The 20,829-nt window shown below is 39.9% G+C and overlaps 1 protein-coding gene across 4 annotated transcripts in view; it reads left to right on the top strand.

Annotated features, from left to right (window-relative positions):
- The window catches only part of EIF4ENIF1 (eukaryotic translation initiation factor 4E nuclear import factor 1), a 1,251,142-nt gene that overhangs the window by 426,920 nt on the left and 803,393 nt on the right, over nt 1–20,829 (top strand). For all 4 annotated transcript variants that reach the window (XM_044068847.1, XM_044068848.1, XM_044068846.1 and 1 more), the window contains exons 7-8: nt 1,970–2,130; nt 4,182–4,311. In XM_044068847.1, the coding sequence (XP_043924782.1) occupies nt 1,970–2,130; nt 4,182–4,311 (291 nt within the window). The remainder of the gene's footprint in view (nt 1–1,969; nt 2,131–4,181; nt 4,312–20,829) is intronic.

Here is a 20,829-nt window from a genome sequence, read left to right as displayed (position 1 = left end):
GTTCAGCAGTAACAGGGCCTCAAATTGCCAAACCTAACCATCCACTAGCTTCAAGGACTTGCTGTTCTCTCCATCCTATTTGGAGCAGTAACTTCTGATCCTATGAGGTTGTAACTGCTTACATACCAGTTACCACTGCTTTGTAATGCGTACTGAATGTGGCTGTACAAAGCTACTTACAGCTGGTGAGAAACTATTCTGTGGTGAGCAGACTACAACAGAACCACAACAAAGCACATGTTGGCACTAGTCATTGACCAAGATTGGATATTTCAATAGACTTTCACTCCCCAGGTAAAAATAACATGGAGAATAGAGAAATGCCAAACATTCTGACTACAGAGCTGCCTTGTGTGTCTTGGACAAAGTAATAACTAGGCTATAAAGGATATAATATTAGTCTTGGTCTCTTAATGTCCTTACTGCACAGACAGTGACCCTATTAAGTTGTATTGATCCATAACTAGATAATTGTGCAGATGCACATGTGTGCACACTCGCACAGCCACATTCCCCGATATGCACATAGGTGCACAAAGTACCTGAATATTCTTTATAGAAACCATAATAATGGTGATGCCCTTTTATTTTGCGTTATGAAATTTGCCCAGTGGCACCATTTTCTGCAGCCCATTGGCTTGTCTCATTTCTCCCTGATGGATAGAGCCAGACATCCCTAGTGAACGCATTCATTCCCATTCAGAGAGCTTTTTCTTGTCCATTTGTTCCCAGGTTGGTGAGAAGAGGGTGGCAAGAAGGATACCCATCTGCAGATCCTGCAGGGTTTCCTTCCTATTCAGCGTAACTCCTTGTAGGTGACTTGCAGTCTGTGACAGTAAGGGAGAGGAATATATATGCTACCACGTCTCCCATGATTCAGCAATGCACAGCTAATGCAGTGAGATCCTTCCTGGCTACCATAGCTCTCAGCTTTGCCTAAGATTTCATGGGCAAAGCTAAAAGCAGTGGGGGTGGGGGGCAAAGGCCCAAAGTTAGGATAATTTTTTTTTTTAATATTACTCTTAATTCACTTAAGGAATTAATAGAGCAGTAGATTTTGCGTTTACCTACAATTGTGCTGCTGGTTTTGTTTTAAGTGGCCTCATGCATGTGCCTGGGTGATCTGAACTTTAATTTTAGCATGTTTTAGTCTGTCATAGGACCTCTGCTTTTCCTGAGGTGAAGCAATTTTTTTGCAGAGTTCTGTCCGAAACAAAGTGCTATAAAAACCTAACTCCTGCAAGGCTGACATAGGTATTTACAATTTTTTTGCCTGTACACATTAGGTTTTGCTGATTTGACTACTCTAATGTAGCTTAAACCTAGGAGCTCTTGTTTCAGAGAAATGAGCGACACTTCAGAGACTTTTATAAAAGTGGCCATTTTGGAGTGATGAAACTTCCATATTTTATTGAGGGGGTTAAGTGCTTTTTTCTCTTTGCACATATATAGATAGGTTGTCGTGAATGCCTGTGCTGCTTACAGTTTGTCTTTGTTTACTTTATGGGCATTTATTTTTTTGGTCGTAGTTTGATCTCTGCTTGACATTTTATAGATCAATATTAATCTTATACAAAATTAGCATGTTAAAGTGCTATAGGGATATAATTCCCTGGCACTGAACAGGTGTTGGTGATTTTTTGTATTCCATTTCAGAGTGTGTACGAGTGTCCTAAATGAAACGTGTAGCTAAAGGCGTGGTCATCATGTCAGTGTACTTGCCACAAAATCATAGTGGCACAAATGAGTCAGTTTTTATTGAGCCTATGTTGCATGGCATTTTGCTTGGGCAAGGTCTTTAAAGATGGCGTCCTGAAATCCTGAGAAGAGTTTGTGCATGTTAGTTTGCTTGGTGCCATAATAATCTCCTGCATTACCAGAATTAGGAAGGGGTAAGCACGTAGTTTAAGTTGGCTTTTAATAAATTTTAATGTGTGCTTTTTGTGCTCCCCTTCTGTGCTTGTTTCAGAGGTGCAGTGCAATGGTGGTGAAGTATTGGAGGAAGAAGTTCTTTCCCAGGATGCATCAGCTGACCAGGAGGTTCCAAGGGAGGAGGTGTTGCCACCATCAGCCCCAGGAGAGTTTGACTTCAATGAATTTTTTAACTTGGACAAGACTGGGTTGGCTTCGGTGAGTATAGCTCTGGAGCACACTAGCAAGGCTGGCAGGAAGCAGCATCTACTAGTACTTCTCTCACTTTAGGGATTTTGAAAATGGCCACAGCATCCAGTAACAAAGGTGTAATCCCAGTTATCTCGTGTTGCATTCTTTGTGGCTGCTTGGGTCACCTATTTAGCTGTAATTGTATGGGAGTGGCACTTGCATATTGGAAGTTCACAAAAATATTTTGTTACCCCCATTTCCCTTTTGATGTTACTGACTTCACTTTTACTTGATTAGTCAAGGTGGAAGCATTGGCTGAAGTATTTGACAAAAAGAGAGTTTCAAGTAATGAAGTGACTTGCAGGAAAGGGGTCCTCCATTGCATGGATCAGACAGTGATGCTGCTACCTGCTACCTTCTGTTTATCACAAGTTTCTGTGGTGGTTGGCAGTTGAGCACAGGGGTTTGCATAGCAGGTGAGTGGCCTGTTTATTTTGCTTGACTTCACCATTTCATTTTGTTCTGTTGTGTGGTGATGGACTACGTTTAATCTCCCAGCTCGGGTTGTGGTCAATGGCACCAGTGTTGTAATTAGTGTTTTGCATGGTTCTTTGTTAAGCATCCTTATCCACATGTGCAGTTAATTTTCTTTGCTGTTTCAAGAGACCCAGCCACACAGATCAATTGCAGTGTAATATGTATTGATGTCTTGAACCAGCACAACCACAATTCTGTGTGCTTTGTGTTCGATATTTCACTTTTATTTAACTTTTAACTGGTGGAGAGCATTCTTTTTGGTGTTAAAACTCACAGATGGAAGTGAATCTTCTCACCAGTAAGGCTGTGGTGATTGCACTCTGCACTATATGAAGCGGCTATTAATGGTTAGTTATGTAAAGAAAACTGAAGGTCTCTTTTTTGAAAGTTTGTGTAAACAAGTTCTTTATGCTGCTTTGAAATGTTTTTCAGAGTTGAGCAAAAAGATCAGAACTGTGTTCAGTAGCTGTTGCACATTTAATGTGTGTTGTGATGTGCTTTTGCTTTCTCCTGAATTTCATGTCCATCTAAAACAAACATCTGTATACACTGACCTGTTAAGTCTGGACGTGCCCTTGGGTATAATGCATTTCAAGTTTAAAGCAGATCTTTGGTTGTAGATTGAGAATGTAAATGAATTATTGCCTTCTGTTTAACATTTTTGTAGCTTTGAGGAAGAGGTTTAGTGCCTGCATATTATGCCCATCACTAAATATTGTTTTTAAAGATGTTTGGATGTAGCAGCGACTTCGCCTCCCACCTTGCATTTAGAGGCTTTTCTGAGTGCCACATTCCCCACTATCCAAATTAGTTTATTGAACTATATGTAGGTAATATGGCCTGTTGCCGTGTTTTTATATTTAATATATTTTGAGCAGTTTGGGATTGGCATAGCAAAGGATAGCTTTTTTCTGTACTCTGAGAATTTATCGGATCAGTTGCTATATATTTAGTGTGGGAGTACCACACTGTATGGAATGCCACCCATTCTTGTGTACACCTGCATGGTGTAATCTGGAAACTGCATGGGAACATTGCCCCAGGGTTAAACAGCTTTCCTCAAGTGTTGACATTGTGTAGCTTGCATTATAAGGGCTTCACATGAGAGTTCCTCAGAACTGGTTGCCATCTTTATGCCAGTATACCCATTTGCATGTGAATGGCCAACTGAGTTTGCCTCGTAACATGGTGTCAGTACTCTTCTAGTACTTGCATTGTGGAATGGTTGGTTAGCTTTTTGTGTAGTCGATCCATGTCTCCAGTAAATGCCTGACACGTACTGGATGGTTAGTGTTTGCAAGGAAATGGGGAAATTGCTGCAGCAGTCCACTATTTTCTTTCTGATTTAAAAAAAAAAAAAAGGCTTTTCCTCATTTGTACTGTTGAATGGAATCCCCTGGAGTGTTCATTTGTCACCCTTCAGCAGACCCATATGTGTTTCAAGTTAAACAAGTAAGTTAACATTTCTTTAAGTATTTTTTCAGCATAAGTTATGTATGCTGCATCAAGCCTTATTTCAGTTACCCTCTCCTCCATTTTAGATGATTGAAGATGTTCTTAATGAGGGCTCAGTGTCCAGCAGGTTCAGTCAGTGGTTTAACAACAGCCGATCTGGAAGTCACTCTAGCAGTTTGAGATCAACACCTCATGAGGAGCTTGAAAAATTGGCAGGTAATGTCAAAAATTTCAAAATTATGCAGAATGTCTGTGGCATTGCTCATTCGTACCTTTGAAGATGCAGAGATTTCTGTCTCGTGTGGTTGGTAGTATGGAAAGTCTGCCTCATTTCATGATTATATTTCAAAGTATATTGCATATTTACCTGAAATGAGGTGGATGTCTGGGAATCCAATTGTAGACTGTTACTGAGGAAGTGGTCACAGTGGATGAGGTGAAGATGTCTAGGAATGTAATCTTAGACTGTTACCAAGACAGCATTTCTCTGGTGCTAGAAGTTGCAGGGTTTTTGGCACCTTTTCTTGCTTTTTGATTCTTCCTCTAGAACAGCACATTAAATGTGTTTAAAAAAAATGCATCACCTAATCTACAATAACCGAAAACAAACCATTGTAACAAACGTGGGGGGGGGGGTCACCAACCTGTGCTGTAAGTGTCGCACCAGACTGACGAACCAGAGTAAAGCAGTCCAAAAGTAAAATGAGAACACCAGGCTCTCAGCATAAAACTATCTATCCCTCATCTTAAAACAGCATAGGCACTTTCACAGTTCTTGCTGTTTCAGATGTCAGTATAAAAATGCAATCACACAGAGCGATTTATACAGAAATCCAACTAGCAAATTAATTAAGCAGTTATGTATTGGAGTACAAACAAATGTAGTAATTTTTAAAAAATCAGAAATAAAATCAACTAATGCACGTAAAGCTCATCTAAAAAGTGAGCATGTTTGTAACAAAGGTTTAAGGGAAACTTTCATTTAGTCCTGAACCATAATCAGCCCTTAACCTACTTGTCCACTTATTCTGTAAGCTTTCAGTGGCATTCTAACATCACCCAGCCTCTTAGTAGCTGCTACTTGTGCTGTAACTTGAAACTTAAAACAATCGTTAACAGATGCTTTATCCAAAACAGTTTATTGATGGTAGAATTACTAGTAATAAAGTGGTTTCCACTTGTAAAGGTATTACACCATTTCGTGCTTGCAAGTGCTGCAGATTGGCACTGCTGGTATGTTTATACGTCCAGATCAGGGTAAACAGTATGCTGTTCAAGCTACTTGCACTTTTATGTGGTTTATTTAGCATGCTGCACTGCCTGCACATAGTTTTATGTAGGCAAGACGACTGTACATTCCTTCAACTATCGGAACACTTAAGACATATAAATAATGGTACTGAGTGCAGGGCTCTTACAAAACCATGTGAAGCTCACCTCTGACGGAGGGCGAGACAGACAGACGTGTTGCACAACTAGCTATTAAGGCTGGCTGGTAGGAATGCCACTGAAAACTTGGAGCAAGTGGATAGCTAGGTTAAGGGCTGATTATGGTTCAGGACTAAATGATAGTTCCCCTTAAACTTTTGTTTCAAACACGCTCACTTTTTAGATTTCTGTATAAATTGCTGTGTGGCTGCATTTTTATACTGACATCTGAAGAAGAGTTTTGAAAGCACTTATGTTTTAAAATAAGATTTAGTTTTAAGGTGAGAGCCTGGTGTCATCTCTCCTCTCCTTTCCACTTTTTTGGACTGCAGCCATTGTAACAGTTTTCCATTTGAATATAAAGCACATTTTCCTTGCTACTGTCAGTTCAGCTTAGCAAAAAAATGGCTGAATTCCTGCCTTTCCTTAAACTTCACGCCTGCTGCTGCGCATCATGCGTTTGTTCCCACAGTTTCCAGTTACTTCTATGTATTGTGCTTCTTCCCTTTTTGTAACTATCCCTCTTTCAGTTCTGGTCTGTTGTCAGTACTTCATACAGTTGTAAACTGATCTTCATTTCCTAATAAATTGCTTTTGGCAATGACCAGAATTAAACTTAAGGCCTTACTATGTCAAGACACTTCAGATCTTGTATCCCATTGGAAAAGAATTTCATTAGTTATTGCTCACCCAGTATTCCTAGTAGAGTACTCTAGGGAATTACTCCCTAAACATATTCACAATTACTACTTCACATGTTTAAAATGTTTGAAGATTGTTCCAAACTGGGGTCGGCTTTTGTCAAAAGCATTTGGATCTGAACCCCCTTATTTTATTACAGGTGCTGGTGTGTGCTGTTAAGATGTTTTTATTGCTGCTAGTATGTTGTGCTTAGTCTACTATGCAAAACTAGGATGGTGATGCAAGCTACAGGAGTAAAGGCAGGCTTGGCACTATATATTTATTCTAATTGCACACTTTTGTGTACTATGAAGGATACTCACGATTTGTAACAAACTGTTGTACTTTATAAGAGGGAAATCCTCTATTCCTGATGCCTGTATATTTAAAAAAGCTCACTCGATTGTAACTGAAGAGCAAAACACATGAATGCAGTTTCTAGTAACACCAGATCGGCCATAAGAGTGTGGAACAGTGTCTTAACCAGGGTTGCCAGACGTCCTTATTTGGGCGGGACTGTCCCGAGATCAGCATCCTGATCCAGAGTCCCACACTGCGGTTTAAATCCCAGGCAGCCTCAGCTTTTTTTTTTGATTGGCCCGTATACCGGCATACGGGCCAATCAAATTGCTAAACACGGAGCTTCTTGTGTTTAATGTAAAAGTTCCGTGGTTAGTGATTTTTGATTGGCCCGTATGCCGGTATATGGGCCAATCAAAACATTGCAAAACAGACCTACTTCTGCTTAATGCATAACTGCGATGTTCTGCATTAAACAGAAGTAGCTCCGTGTTTAGTGATTTTTTGAAGACGTGGAAGACTTTTTTTTTTTTTTTTTTTTTTTGTGTGTGTAGACTTTGTCCCTACCTGGCCAGTCGGCAATCTGGCAACCCTGGTTTTAACTGTCTTTCAGGAGGCCACTCCCCCGGGGTCTCTGCTCAGGGGGTGGGGTTGAGCTCCTATTTGGGGTTACCTTGTTTTGGATGAGTCCAGATATTGCATGTTGAGACTTCCAATTTTGTCCTGCGAAGATTAGCTTGGTATTAGCCACTCCGTGGGATGTGGTTTGTTTACTTGCCTTTGCATAGCAACAAGGTATTTATATCAAATAGTTTCATTTGAAATAAGGTAGGGTTGTACTAAACATTCATTTTGTTATTGTAGTAGATATGATGGGTTTTAATCATAACCATGATGTAGAAAAAGTGATTTAAGGAGTTCATGTCATTGAGCCACCTCTTCTCTTCTAAAGTTTGGACATCCGAACTAACACTTTTTAGCATTGCATGGTTAAGTAGTTTTGCTGTTTGCTGACTCTGGTGTGTGCAGGTGTTGTGCTGTGCGACTTGGTTAGAGATGCAGCATGATCCTGGATAACAAGGAAGTCCATTTCTGTGGACAACTTAAGTAGCAGCTTCTTACTGTAGTTCATTTGCAGATTCTATGTACTTCTGTTTTAAACGTGTGGGAGTAACTGACATCTTTAGTAACATTGCAGAGTCATGAGTATGTATTAAAATATTTCAGAATGTTTTTTTCTTCCTGCATTTTATATATGATTTGTTTAATTTAGTTTAACATTACATAAGTTCCAGAAGCATAGGGTGTGGCGAAGGGGCAGGGGTCCAGTTGCAGGATGTCATTGGGATGTAGTCGGGAGAATTCTGTATTGAGAATGGAGTGCTGATAGCACATTGACAGCAAGAGCTGAAGCAGTTTTATTTCTACCGTATTTTCAAAATCCCAATTTCATCTTAGCCCACTTAGTAGCTGTAACTTCTGAAGAAATGTACATCTTCTCCATTCCCACTACCTGTACCTTAAATTCTGAACAGCTTTGTAGGAAGGAATTTGTCTCCATTTCATTACCCTTCATTTTTATCTGTTTTTATTGGTGTTTGATCTGAAATAGTTATCCAGATATGTTTCTTCAGAAGATTCCTCTCTTGTTACATTTTCCCTTCTAGGTCCCCAGATGCATAATCCCTGTTGCAAATAGTTCCAGTCCTCAAGTAATATTCCCTGCTGAAAGCAGATTATTTCGAAATCTTCTTAAACGAATAATTTTTAAAATATAAATACATGCCACAGTAATCCTGTCTTGCAATTAGCGTCTTACTACCACAATTCTACAACTGTCTTGCTCTTCTATCACTACTGGAGCTCCTGTAGTAATAATTACTTCCATTTTCCTTTGTCCCAGAATGTTGAGCTGAATGTCCATAATGAAATCCTTTATCAAATTCAAATGCTTATTCCAAATATATATACTTTTCGCAGCATTGCTGTTTGCACTCCATTTAATATAGCCAAAATGGAAGGAGCATTGAGTTATACCTGTAAGGCTATTTACATTCCGAAATATTGTATAGCTATTGTGCTAAGTTACTATTGCCACATATTATATATGGCAGCATTATTGAATATGTATTTCCAATTTGTTCACATGTGCACATTGTTTGGCAGGCTGATCTTTTTAATCTCCATTTGAACCTATATCAAGTTAAGACTTTTTGATTTAATGAAAACCCTCAAACTGCATACATAACCTGAAATGCACAAAACTGTATCTTAAAATTAAGTTTAACCCTGCAGATAGGAAATTGCCCCAAATTAGCTGCACCCACTTGCAGTACCTAACCTTGTGCTCCCACTTACACAAAGTGCAGTTTTTCACTTCCCTATTCCCTTCCAGATGTGAAATGTCTTGTATACTTTCAGGAAACTTTATATCCATAAAAATGTACTAGCTATTTTTAAAACTAAATTGTAGACTATCCTGTTAAATGCGTAAGTGTCAAGATTGACAGGGATCTGCTGTGTTCAGTTGGGTAATTTCCGACATTAATTTTTAACTTAACTGGTACTTGTACCTTTACATTTTGTTTGCCTCTGCAGACAGTACTAAACACACAAGATAATTTCACTTGGAACAAAACGGAATATACAGCTGCTTTGAGCTGCAGACTTGACTCACCTGTTCATTTGATAAAGGACAACAGTTTTGTCATTGCATAAACTAAGTTTAGCAATTCTCATGACACTCATTTGTTTTTCAGGCCTACTTGCTTACAGAAAACATTTTTCTTGGATTAAGCCAAGGGCAAAAAACATCTAATCTCTGTATACCTTATCAGTGCACTTTTATATTACACCCACGCCATCCCATTTAAAATACCCCTGACTACATAGTACACAACTGCTTTGCTATACACCATGCAGGTTAAATGCTTTCTACAAATACTGTTACATTTGCAGCTTCTCATCTGTGTTGTGACACACGTCACTTTCCCAGATTAACATTCAAAAGCATAACTGACATTTTTAGCCCCCAAATCTCAGTAAAGATGTTTCCCATGGGAGGCTTTTGCCTTTGGTATGTTCGATCAGGTTCAGTGACGGATATAACTGAGGATCTGTTAAGACTCTAGTTTCAGGATTTGTGCAGATCTGTACCTAAAACACATATGCCAGCAAAGCCTCTGTTTTGTCCACAGTACTATGCAAGGAAAGCCCCCTTTAAAAATCTCATTTCCTTGCAGCTGCATCTACTGGTTGTGCCAGGCTGTTTTGATTTGCTTAGACTTGTGTGTTTAATTTACAAGCTTTACTTTTTGTTTGCTTCATACTTCAATCTTCACTTTTTGAGATTAGTATTTTGGTTCAAATTTTGATGGATTCATCCTGCGGTTTGTTTTTTTTGGGTACAGTTCTTCAGCTGTTCTCTATTTCTATATTTATAAGTCTTCCTGAAGTTCTCTGTATAAGAACTACCCTTGGGGTATTCAGTTTGTCCTGACCAAGATAACCCAACATCTGGCTGATGTGCAAAGCCTTCCTGATGCACTAAATGTACAGTGTATGACTTCATCCTGTGTATGAGAGTACGATCTTGCTGTCCTGCTGCTGGTCAAAATGCAAGATCCTTTCTGCTGTCTGAGCAGTTGTTGCTGCTGCCATTGCTTAGACTTGTTCAGATAAGTGCCACGTTGTCTTGCTATTTATACACAAGATTTGTTGGCTAAGAGAAGGCAGTGTGGTGGGCATATCCTTTAAAGACTGCTACTCCCAGTCTGTTTTGTTTAGGGTGTGTAAAATATGCTAGTTTCTCACACTTCAAACTAGGTTTTCTTTTAACGTTCCAACATCTAAAGTTCCTTGCAAAGATGGTGGGAACCATCTGCTTTGGGTGTCCTGATAGCCAAAAAACGAAAACACAGCCTGAAACTTCAGCTACTCTGTCTGCTTTGGGTGTTCCTGTAGAGATTTGGCAGGAATCAGCAGTATGTTAAAACTGCTAGTCTCACCGCCCCAGCCCCACAAGTGTCCAGTATGGTATCTTGGTACACAAGTCACACAGCCTACCGTGATGGTAAAGCAGGGGAACCCAAGTTGAATATCTGAAGAACCAGAAGGTATACCTCTAATCATTGTTGGGGTTGATACCAGACACCTTAATCTGTCAATGTTCTGAACCACTCCCTAGGTGGGATATCTGCTCTTTCTCCCACTTGGACATCTCATAAAAAGGAATGGCTTGAATTGTCAAGGCCTGTAGAAGGCCAATTTCATCTTTAAATCCCATTTCCTTTGCCATTTCATCACAAGCACCCTTTCTCTGAAGCCAACATGAAATGTCAAAAGTAATCTCCTTAGCATACTCGGTTCACATTTATTTCCCCTGGATAGTGTGCTTAAGACGATACATACCTTCAACTTTGGTTCTCTGATAGAAATTTTATACGTGGATACTCAAATATCCCAATTTGAACGTGAATCTAGCAGAGTTACTGCACAAAAGAAGTACTTTTGATTTGCTTGTGATAGAGGCTCCAAAACCCGCCCCCTGTTCCCAAAGTCAAAGCTTTCTGGTTGCTTTTGCATCCTCCTTTGTGTAGAGCAAAAGACCCCAGTAGAAAGCAGCCCAAAAGACATCAAGAGCAACTTGAGAGAATCTAAAACTGAAGCTTTTTTCGGGGTAAGCCAGCCTCTGTCCAAAAACCCTGTTGGCTAAAAACTCTGCCAGCTTGAGATACCATCACTTGAGATAATTGGGTGTTGTCCATCATGGCGAAGAAATGCCTTGGAAGGAACCCGCAGTCTTCGAGGAGTACCTCGTCCTGTTGGGCTTGTCTTGCACCCCTCATCCAAGATGTCCTCCCTGTGGACAATAGAAACTGTACCAGGCCAAGCAAAGTTTTTATTCCTAGGGAGGGTACTGTGAGGCCCATACTGGACTTCTCTCACCTCAGCCTTTTTGGAAGTGCCGTTTTTTAGGATGCCTTCTTTGCAAACTAATCTTCCATCAGCTTTCTAGTGTCCTTTAGACTTCAAAGATGCTTACATGCACATCACTATTCACCCCCTGCTGGAGAAAATTCCTCAAGTTCTGCTGTTAATCCCGCACTCAGTTCTCTGATTTGCCCTTTGGTGTATCTACTGCAGCCAGGGTATTCAAAATGCCTTGCACCAGTTTCCTTTTTCTGAAGCCAGGCAATACAGATGTTCCTACCTGAACAGTCTTTATCCATTTTTCCTTCCAGGACTCGGGCTGCACCTCAGCTTCAGTGTCACTTCTGCAAAAACTAGTTTTCTGCTTTCATCCTTGAAGCTGTGTTTCTGGTCTTAAGTTGCAGACTTAATACCCTGTTTGGTTGCCTTTCTCTTTCAGGATGTAGTCCTACCTCTGTCAAACTACTTTGTACTTGCTTTCTCTGATTTCTCAGCAGGAGAGATTCTAAGAAATATGGGATACATGTTAGACGCAGTATACATGGTGCTGTTTGCCTGACTACACAAGAGAACTACCAGTGCTTTGAGTCCCTTTGGTCTCAACACTGTCACCTGCAGGTTCATAGGCAAGTACTGGGCTAGCTGCCCCTTGAGGCTTTAAGCCTATCCAATTTCCCTTTCAAAGATTGAGTTGTGTGCCTTGTGCCTGAGGTAAACACACTAAGCATTACGTCAAACCCAAACTGTTGCTTAACTTCCAAATCCCATTTGTCTTTTCTAAAGGAAGAGTTGCAGTGTTTCAAAAGTTTAAACTTAATCCAGAACTACCCTTCTCATCCGCAATGACCCTGGCTCTCCTTACAGATGCTTTAAATCTGGCTTGGGATACGTGGACTGGTTCCATGAGAATTCAAGGCTAGTCTGCAAAGATTGGCACTCACATCTGTCTGAAGGAAATGAAGGCCCTTATTCAACTTTTAGCGGTTCTCCTAGTTCTGGAACCCAGATTCCCTCAGGACTTTCCCAGACCATACCACACCACAGTTATGTAGTACATCAGAGGAGGTGGACTAAGTCCTTTCAATGGTGCAGGGTAGCTTTGCTGGCAAGGGACCTGGTAATTAAGCAAATGTGTCCCTCCAGGCTTTTTATATTCTGTGGTGGTGCAAACTGACTAAGCAGGCTCATTGAAGATGCTTATGAATGGATGTTGAAATGAGGTCTTACTGGACATAATCATGGATGGGGTAGGTATTTCTGAAATGGATCTGTTTGCCTCATAGAGTAGACTGCTCAAGCTGTTCTGCTCCAGAACCCTTTTTCAGCAGGCCTGGAGAATGGATGCAATGTCCTACTGGTGGCGACGTGTTCCTCAAAGCCCCCACCACTTAATCTTTATGCTCCTCTAGAAATGCTTCCTTGCATTTGTTTAGGCAGCCCCAGTAGTGTTTGCTGGGAACTCCGTCCTTTTAAGAAGGATGAAATTCTATCAGATATGAAAGTTTGGTACCCAACCATAACTGTAGATGTAAAGGACTGGTACTATGGTGTCTCTTCCGTCTGCCTTAGTTTAAGTTTTTACTCCCCTGAATTCTGTACTGCCAGCTCTGCTTTCATGGGTTAGATCTGTAGAGGGTTCTTCCTTGGGCAGGATTGTGGCTTAAGGGGTGGAGTTTGGCTTGGAGGTTGTATACTGAGCTGCAAGTCCTGCCAGCATAGAGTTGTAGGTAAAAGCCAGGCCATAGTCCTGGCTCTATATCCTTGTAGCCAAGTGGATAGAGTTATGGCCACTTGTGCCTTAGGTGCGGGGTTTGAATTCAGGGAAGGCAGTTGGATGCATGGCTAGGCTTAAGGCCCTTGTGGTGTCGTTAGCTTAGTCAACACCTATGAGTGTCTTGTGTTTACATGCATAACATTTGTATTTGGTTCATAACGGAATGCTGCAGCAGTTCTCCCTTCTCAGTTAACCATGTCACCTTTCACAGTCTGTTTATTCCTGCTCCGACGTTCTGTACCTTCATGCTACCAGCAGTGTAAGATGTGAAGTGCTACAATCCTGGCAACAGACATTGCTTTGTAGAGACCAGTCTTACAAAACTGGCTATCATCCTGGTGGATATAGTACTCACGTAGGATCATGACTGCTGGGTGGTGCTGCTTGTGCTGTCCTTTGGTACTTTAGGTATTTTGAATGCCCCTCCTGTAATGTGGTCCTGTATGGGAAATTTTGCAGTTTTTCAGGCGGCTGTATTTGAATTAAGGATGGTTGGGCAGTGTTGCTGCTAAATCTTAAGACTACTCATCACAGTAGCAGCAGCTACATTTAAGTGCATTTTGAGGGTCACTTAGTCTGCGGCAGCTCAGATTGTTGCCATGGATAAGAGTTTGACATGGTAACAGAACACACATTTGAGCTTTCAGGATGATTCTTCAGATAGGTTTGTATCAGGCTTGAGCAGTTTTTATGGCGCTCTTGCAACAGTCTGCCCTTCATTCTGTTCTTAGAAGGGCAAAGGGTTTTCTCATATCTTATGAAATTTTGTGGCACTGATTTGTATCCTTTCTACCATAGCAGGTAGACTGCAGTTCCACGTGGTGACGTAGTACATGTCCCTGTTGTATTGCTGCAGAATTAAATCTGTTTATACAAATATTCAGCTTAAGCAGGTCAGTCATTTTACACTGTTCCACTCTATAGTTTGCCAATATGTTAACCACTTTGGCAGAGTTCTTGCATGGTAAGAATCAATTGTATTTGGATGACTGGCTAGTAATGACTTGCCAAGGAGGTTGCTCTATGGTCATCTTAGCCCAGGTCCTCCCATGGTCCTGTACTCTAGTAATGCCAGTGCTTGAGATGAAGCTCATGGTGAACAAGAGTGTAGTTGAGTAGATTTCGGTCACATTCATTCCGCCCATGAAGGATTTTGAAGCAAGTTTGCAGTCTGAGGTCACATGGGTGGATGCAGCCATAGACTCCTGCTTATGGCTTTCATCTTGTCTTCTTCCACCATGGAGGTGGCTTAAAGACCCGTTATAAACCTGTCACTTGGTTTTAGTAATGAATAGTGCCTTCTAATTTCCATACGAGCCTAATCTTAATGCAGCCTCATCAGTTCCTTGTTGGGTGCTTTCAAGTTGGAGAGCTCATCTGAGTACTTTCTGTCTGAGCTGGAAGGAGCCAAAATCCTTCCAAGCACTTCCACACATGTGAAACTGGGTGGAACGTCAGTGCACCTGCAGAAGTCTCATTTTATTATTTTATTTTATTTTATTTTACATTTGTTAACCGGGCTAGTCTGGCTGGATACATTGTCCATTTTCAGCAGAGGCCCGAGGAGAAAAGCTCCATTAACAGACTAGTAAATTACAATAAAAAGAACAACAATCAAAATCACAATCAACACAGAACCAATCATACAAAAAATGTAAACATACAAGCAAATAAAGGACAAAGTTGTTATTGGTGTAGTGAAATGCAGAGGTATTATAACAAGAAAAAAAAAACAAAGGAGAGGCAACATTATTTAGTAGAAATTGCTATAATAAGACTGACTCGTAAGGGAGAAGAATTGAAATAAACTGACAGTCAAATGAACTTTACACTATTTACAATTTAGAATAGGTGAAGAACGTAGAAAATAGAAAGACCGATGTATACCAAAACAAATAGGTACGGACTCCTTGCTCCAGCAAATAAATCCAGAAAGTGTAGTTGCCAAGAACCCAGGACAAGTGAAATTCTCTTTAACGCAAAATTTATTAGGACAGCGTTTTCGCCGTGTACACTGACACAGCTTCCTCAGAATACAAAAACATTAATTACTCTAAGTCAATTTATATACGTATCCAAAAGGAAATGATGTCATGGCATAGGAAGGTTGTTTAGGATACATAACACATGTATCAAGAGATATATAAAAAATCTGCATAAAAAATGAGATGTAAAAACATCATGTTATCATAAACACGAATGCAAAAATACATTACATATTGTGTACCTATAAGTGGTATATATTTAAAAATTTAAATAAAATACTAACTTGTAAAAATCAAACATGTTAGAAAGTGTAACATTAGACATAAAGCATGAAAACACACTTGGGGTTTTATTGGCACTAATGTTAACAACCACTGAAGGTGTGTGTGAAGGAATTTAATCCAAACAAGTAGGTCTACGTTATACAGTTAAAACCTATAAAGCTGTTTAATCTTTAAGGGCAAGACTTACAACTAGGTCTGACTCAAGTACTCTTTCAAAAACATGAACTAAAACATAAAACCCCCTAGGAACAAAGGGGGGGGGGGATTCATCTTAAGTAGCTTCTCAGTTTTAAAACTGAAGAAATACTACAATTCTCATTGAGTGCTGGAAAGTTGAAGGCATCAGTTCTCAGTTGCCACTCAAGTTCACAGAGTTCTAGCAATAATGGGATAGGTCCACCCCTAACATTACCTTGTATTTGATCTATTGCCATGAAAGAGAAGCTATGCCCAGGATGATTAATGGTGTGTACAGCCAATGCATTATTTTCATTCTCCGTCCTGATCGCATAGAGATGTTCATACATGCGATCACGGAGTCTACGATCGGTTTTGCCGATGTAGAAGGATGGACAACAGTCACAGAATGCTACATAGACAATAGATTTGCTTTCACAGTTAAGGGGGACTCTGATAGTATATTTTTTATCCCTTATAGAGAAAGTTTGTCCTGATCTAACTTTGTGGCATCTATTACAGAAGCCACAAGGAAACATACCTGTTTTCTTATTATAAAAGGTTTTGGGAGTATTCCTTTGTGATAGCTCCTTCAAATTATTGTTTCTTTTAAAAACAAAACTAGGAGCTACACCAAATTTATCAGGAAGTAAGGTTCTACTTGTGATGAAATCCCAGTTCTTACGTATGATAGACATTGTAGCTTTCGAATGGAAGCTATAATTCATGATGTAACACGAAGAGAGATCAAATGAAGAAACTTGGGATGATATATTAACCTCAACTTGGTTTGTGATAGTAGCTTCATAAAAGGAATTGTCTGTCTGAGCATGGGAAATTGCTGAGACGTCATTACTTAAATGGCTTTAAAAAACCCATTGGATCTCTTTGTATGTACTTCCGAGATAAGTTCACTTATAAGGTTAATTGGATAACCTCTATTTCTAAATAACTCAAAAAGAAAATCACATTCTTTTTCAAAATATTCCAACGTACTGCACATCTTAGCTGCCCTCACCAACTGGCCTTTGACAATGGCCTTTTTCTGTTTGAAAGGGTGGTGGCTTGAGAAATGCAGAAAAGAATTGCAGTACGTTGGCTTTCTGTAGATGTTGGAGGTGTACATCTGCATTTGGGTGTTTTTGGAGACAAAAAACAAAGGAGGCAACATTATTTAGTAGAAATTGCTATAATAAGACTGACTCGTAAGGGAGAAGAATTGAAATAAACTGACAGTCAAATGAACTTTACACTATTTACAATTTAGAATAGAACAACTTTTGCCAGAGCACTAGTATAGGAGCGAGATAAGCATAGAAGAGATTTGCATAAAGCTAGAAAAAGAAGAGATGACAAATTGCGTAGTTATAGCATATAGTAGGAGCAAAAAGTGAAAAAGTTCTGCAGGTGGGTCAGGATAGGGAATAATCAAAGGTTGAGAACAACCAGTAGGAGTGAAAGAAAAGGGGGAACTAGAAATAGGGGAATATTTTGCTGAGCTCAGTCAGGATTAGAGCATGGGCATAGCCAGTGGGTTTGTAAGTGGTTTCTTATTTGTTTTTTGAAAAGGTGAGATGAGCCTAGGGTGGTCAGGTGTATGGGAAGTTTGTTCCAATATGATCCTACAGTGTTGGCAAATAAGGAGTCACCTGCTTTATTGTGGGATTTGAGAGTAGTTACTAGAAGCTTACTGGCTGAGCGAAGGGAAGTGAGATTTTTATATGGGGTGATGAGGTTATTAAGTATGGGTGTGTTGGATGGGTAATGTAGAATTTTATAAGTGATGACTAATTGTTGTAGAAGTATTATGTTCTGAAGTTCTAGCCAATTGAGTTTTTTTAGATTGAGACAGTGATGAGTACGGAAAGGGGAACCTGTGGCAAACCTGGCAATACTATGGTATGCTGTGAAGGTTAGCTCTTGAAAGGTTGATAAAAGATGGAGAGGCATACAATAGTGTGGAGATGAGGTGAGTTTGGGCGAGAGACACTCTGGTAGTGGCAGTAAGAAAAGGATTTAGTCTGTAGAGGGCACCTATTTTTTTATTAACAGTCTTGATGGTAAGATCAATGTGGTAGTCAAAGCTTAGCTGATTGTCTATAGTAACGCCTAGTAGTTTAGTGGAACAGTCAGGTTTGATAGTGCCATTACAGGACATAATGGAAAATGAGATTGGGGCAGATTTAAGGGTGGGGGTGAAAAGTAGTAATTTAGTTTTTTTGGGATTAAGGAGGAGACAGATGTGTTGGAACCATTTTTCTGCTGCTGTAAAGACTTTTTGGGTGGAGGAGTTGAGTTCTTCTGGAGATAAAGCAGAGCAGATGAGAGTAGAATCATCAGCATACTGTATACAAGTGGTTGTAGGAAGTGAAGTTGGTAGGTTATTAATAAAAATGGAGAAAAGGAGGGGGCCTAAGATGGAACCTTGTGGGACACCAATAGTGATAGGGAGCTGAGAGGATAGATGGCTGTGCCAGAGGACTGCTTGTTTTCTATCTTTCAAGTAGGAGTCAAACCACTGTAGTACAGATGGATCAAGTGAGAGGGATTTTAAAGCATCTAGGAGAAGTTGATGGTTCACCATGTCGAAAGCTTTTGAGAGGTCAAGGAATAGTGCAGAGTAGAGGTTGTTGTTGCGGTTTTTGTTCACGTCTGTGAAGGAGAGGAGGGCAGTGGAAGTACTGTGGTGGGGCCTAAAACCATGTTGTGAGTCTACGAGTAGGTTATTTTGCAAGAGATGATACAGGAGCTGATGGTGAATGCAACGTTCCATAATTTTAGATAGTGGGGATAGAAGGGCTATTGGTCGGTAATTAGAAAGTTCGTTGGAGTTGCCTCCTTTATGGAGGGGAATGATATGGGAGATTTTCCAGCAGGATGGGATGGTAGATACAGTTATAGTTCTGTTAATTAATATGGAGATTGGGTAAGCTAGTTCAGCTGCTGCTAGTTGTAGATATTCAGCTGGAAGTTTGTCAGCTGAAGGGGTGCAAGGTTTAAGTTTAGAGAGTAACTTATGTATATAGGTTGTGGAGACTGTATTAAATTTTAGTGTGGGGGTGCTGTTTTGAGGAGAGGTTATTTGAAGGGAAGGGGGGGGTCATGGTGTTTGCAAGAGAGGAGACTGTTTCAGAGAAGAAGTTGTTGAAGGTATTGGCTATTATATTGGGTTGGGTTTGGGCTAGGCTAGTTGGTGTAGGAGTTTTGGTGTTCCCTGGATGGAGCAGTTTATTGATTCCTGACCAGAAGTGTTTGGGGTTTTGATTTTGGTTTTCTTGGTACTTAAGGTAGTAATTCTTTTTATCCAGATAGGTGAGTTTCTTAGTTGTATTTCTCAGGTGCTTGAAAATTTGATGGTCAGATGGGTTTTTAGTGGATCTCCATTTTGTCCATGATTTATTTCTAGCTAGCATAGTTTGTTTGGTATTTTTGGAAAGCCAGGGGGCTGCTTTTGAGCCTATTCTAATTAATCGGGATGGTGCATGATGCTGGAGAATTTGTAGGAAAGTATTGTTGAAGTAGGTAACTGCTTCATCAATTGGGAGGTGTTTTAGAGCTGACCAGTTATATTCTTTGAGTTCATTACGGAAAGCTGACAGGTTAAAATTTGTTTTGTTGTATACAGTACGATAAGAAGCCTGTTTGGGATTGTTGATTTTTTGTTTAGTAATGTAGGTGAGGAGGTGATCACTGATATTGTCAGGGAGTATTCCAGTTTTATAAGAGAGGGGATTGTTGACCAGTATCCAATCCAGGATTGCTTGTTTATTGGTTGATTTGTGTACTCTAGTAGGGGATGTTATGGTTTGTTGAAAGTTAAAAAGGTTAAGGTGAAAGGTAGGTTTTGGAGAGATACAGGAGTACCAATCAATATTAAAGTCTCCTAAGATTATGGTTTCTTGAGGAAAGCTACAGGAGACCCAGCTAAGAATATTTTCCAGTGTATTTAAGTTATTGCCTGGAGGGATGTAGGAGCATATTATATAAATGGCTTTGTTTTTATTCACTTGAAGTTTGGTACAGAGTATTTCAGCATTGACTGGGGAGGGGCAGCCCAGAAGCTAGAACCTTTATCCCCTGTTGGGCTATTCACCTGCAATCCTGCCTATACTGCAGGAAGCAAAAAAAGGGATTTGATATTGCACGTCTAAAATGGAAGAGGTGATTTTAAGTGTCCTTTTGTGGTATTCGGCCCAAAGTAACCTTTGTTTAGATTTTCAGTTAACCTCATGATCACTGAAGGTTGGTGTGCTTTCATGTTTGGTACATTTACCTGTATTAGGTAGGTAAGTTTTTTACTGAGAAATGTGTAACTAGTTGCAGGTATTACTGTTCCTATGTATCCCAGTCGTGTTGTGATATACTTTTGAATGAGGCCCTGGTTGTGCTTTTGAAGCAGGTCTATTGGACCAGTGTACTTAACCAGTTAAAAATGGTATAGAAATCGTGCCCAGGATTCTTTCGCCCATTTACTTGCCTTCCCATAGAGTAATCCCCCAGTAGAAATTTTGAGAAAAGGGTTTTCATTTGCTGTGGTTTCTACACTGGGCATATGTCCTTTGTCTAAACTTAATAACAAAGATGTTTCTTTGCTACTTTTAGGCCAGTTTGTGCACTTACATGCAAGTTCTTCATTGGTCTCTCTTGGTAGCGTTAACATTTTAGAGAATAAGTTGCAAACTCTTGTACGAAGCATCGTCTCCTACAGGATAGGGAGTCATGGCTAATCAATTTTGCATGATGCATATCCTTCACTTTGACATGTAGGACTAATTGCTGCAGACACTAGTGAGCCTTGTACCTGAAAAGCTTCCAGCCCCCCCATACACACAACACACTACCATAGTGTTCTGAATGATCATTTATTATTTTACATTTGTTGACTGGGATGGTCCGACTGAGCTGAATAGCCCTTTTTCAGCAGAGGCCCGGGGAGAAAAGCTCCACAGCATACAGGTCGTTATAAAAGCTTTAGAATTTTACAGTAGTTAAATAGAACGTTTTATTAGTTAATACAGCGATAATTAGTTAAGCGTCATTGTTTTGAAATGTAAGCATTAAACAATATTAAGACTATTCATAAAAAGCAACAATAGTTATAAGTAACAGATGTTGCTAAAAAGTAATTGAGATTAGAAGAGGAAATGAGATCTGTAGATGTAAAGGTAAATG

Source organism: Protopterus annectens, chromosome 4.part0 (genome assembly GCF_019279795.1).
Source record: "Protopterus annectens isolate FY-2018-M chromosome 4.part0, PAN1.0, whole genome shotgun sequence".
Taxonomy (NCBI): Eukaryota; Metazoa; Chordata; order Ceratodontiformes; family Protopteridae; genus Protopterus; species Protopterus annectens.
This window is presented reverse-complemented; position numbering and strand designations above follow the sequence as displayed.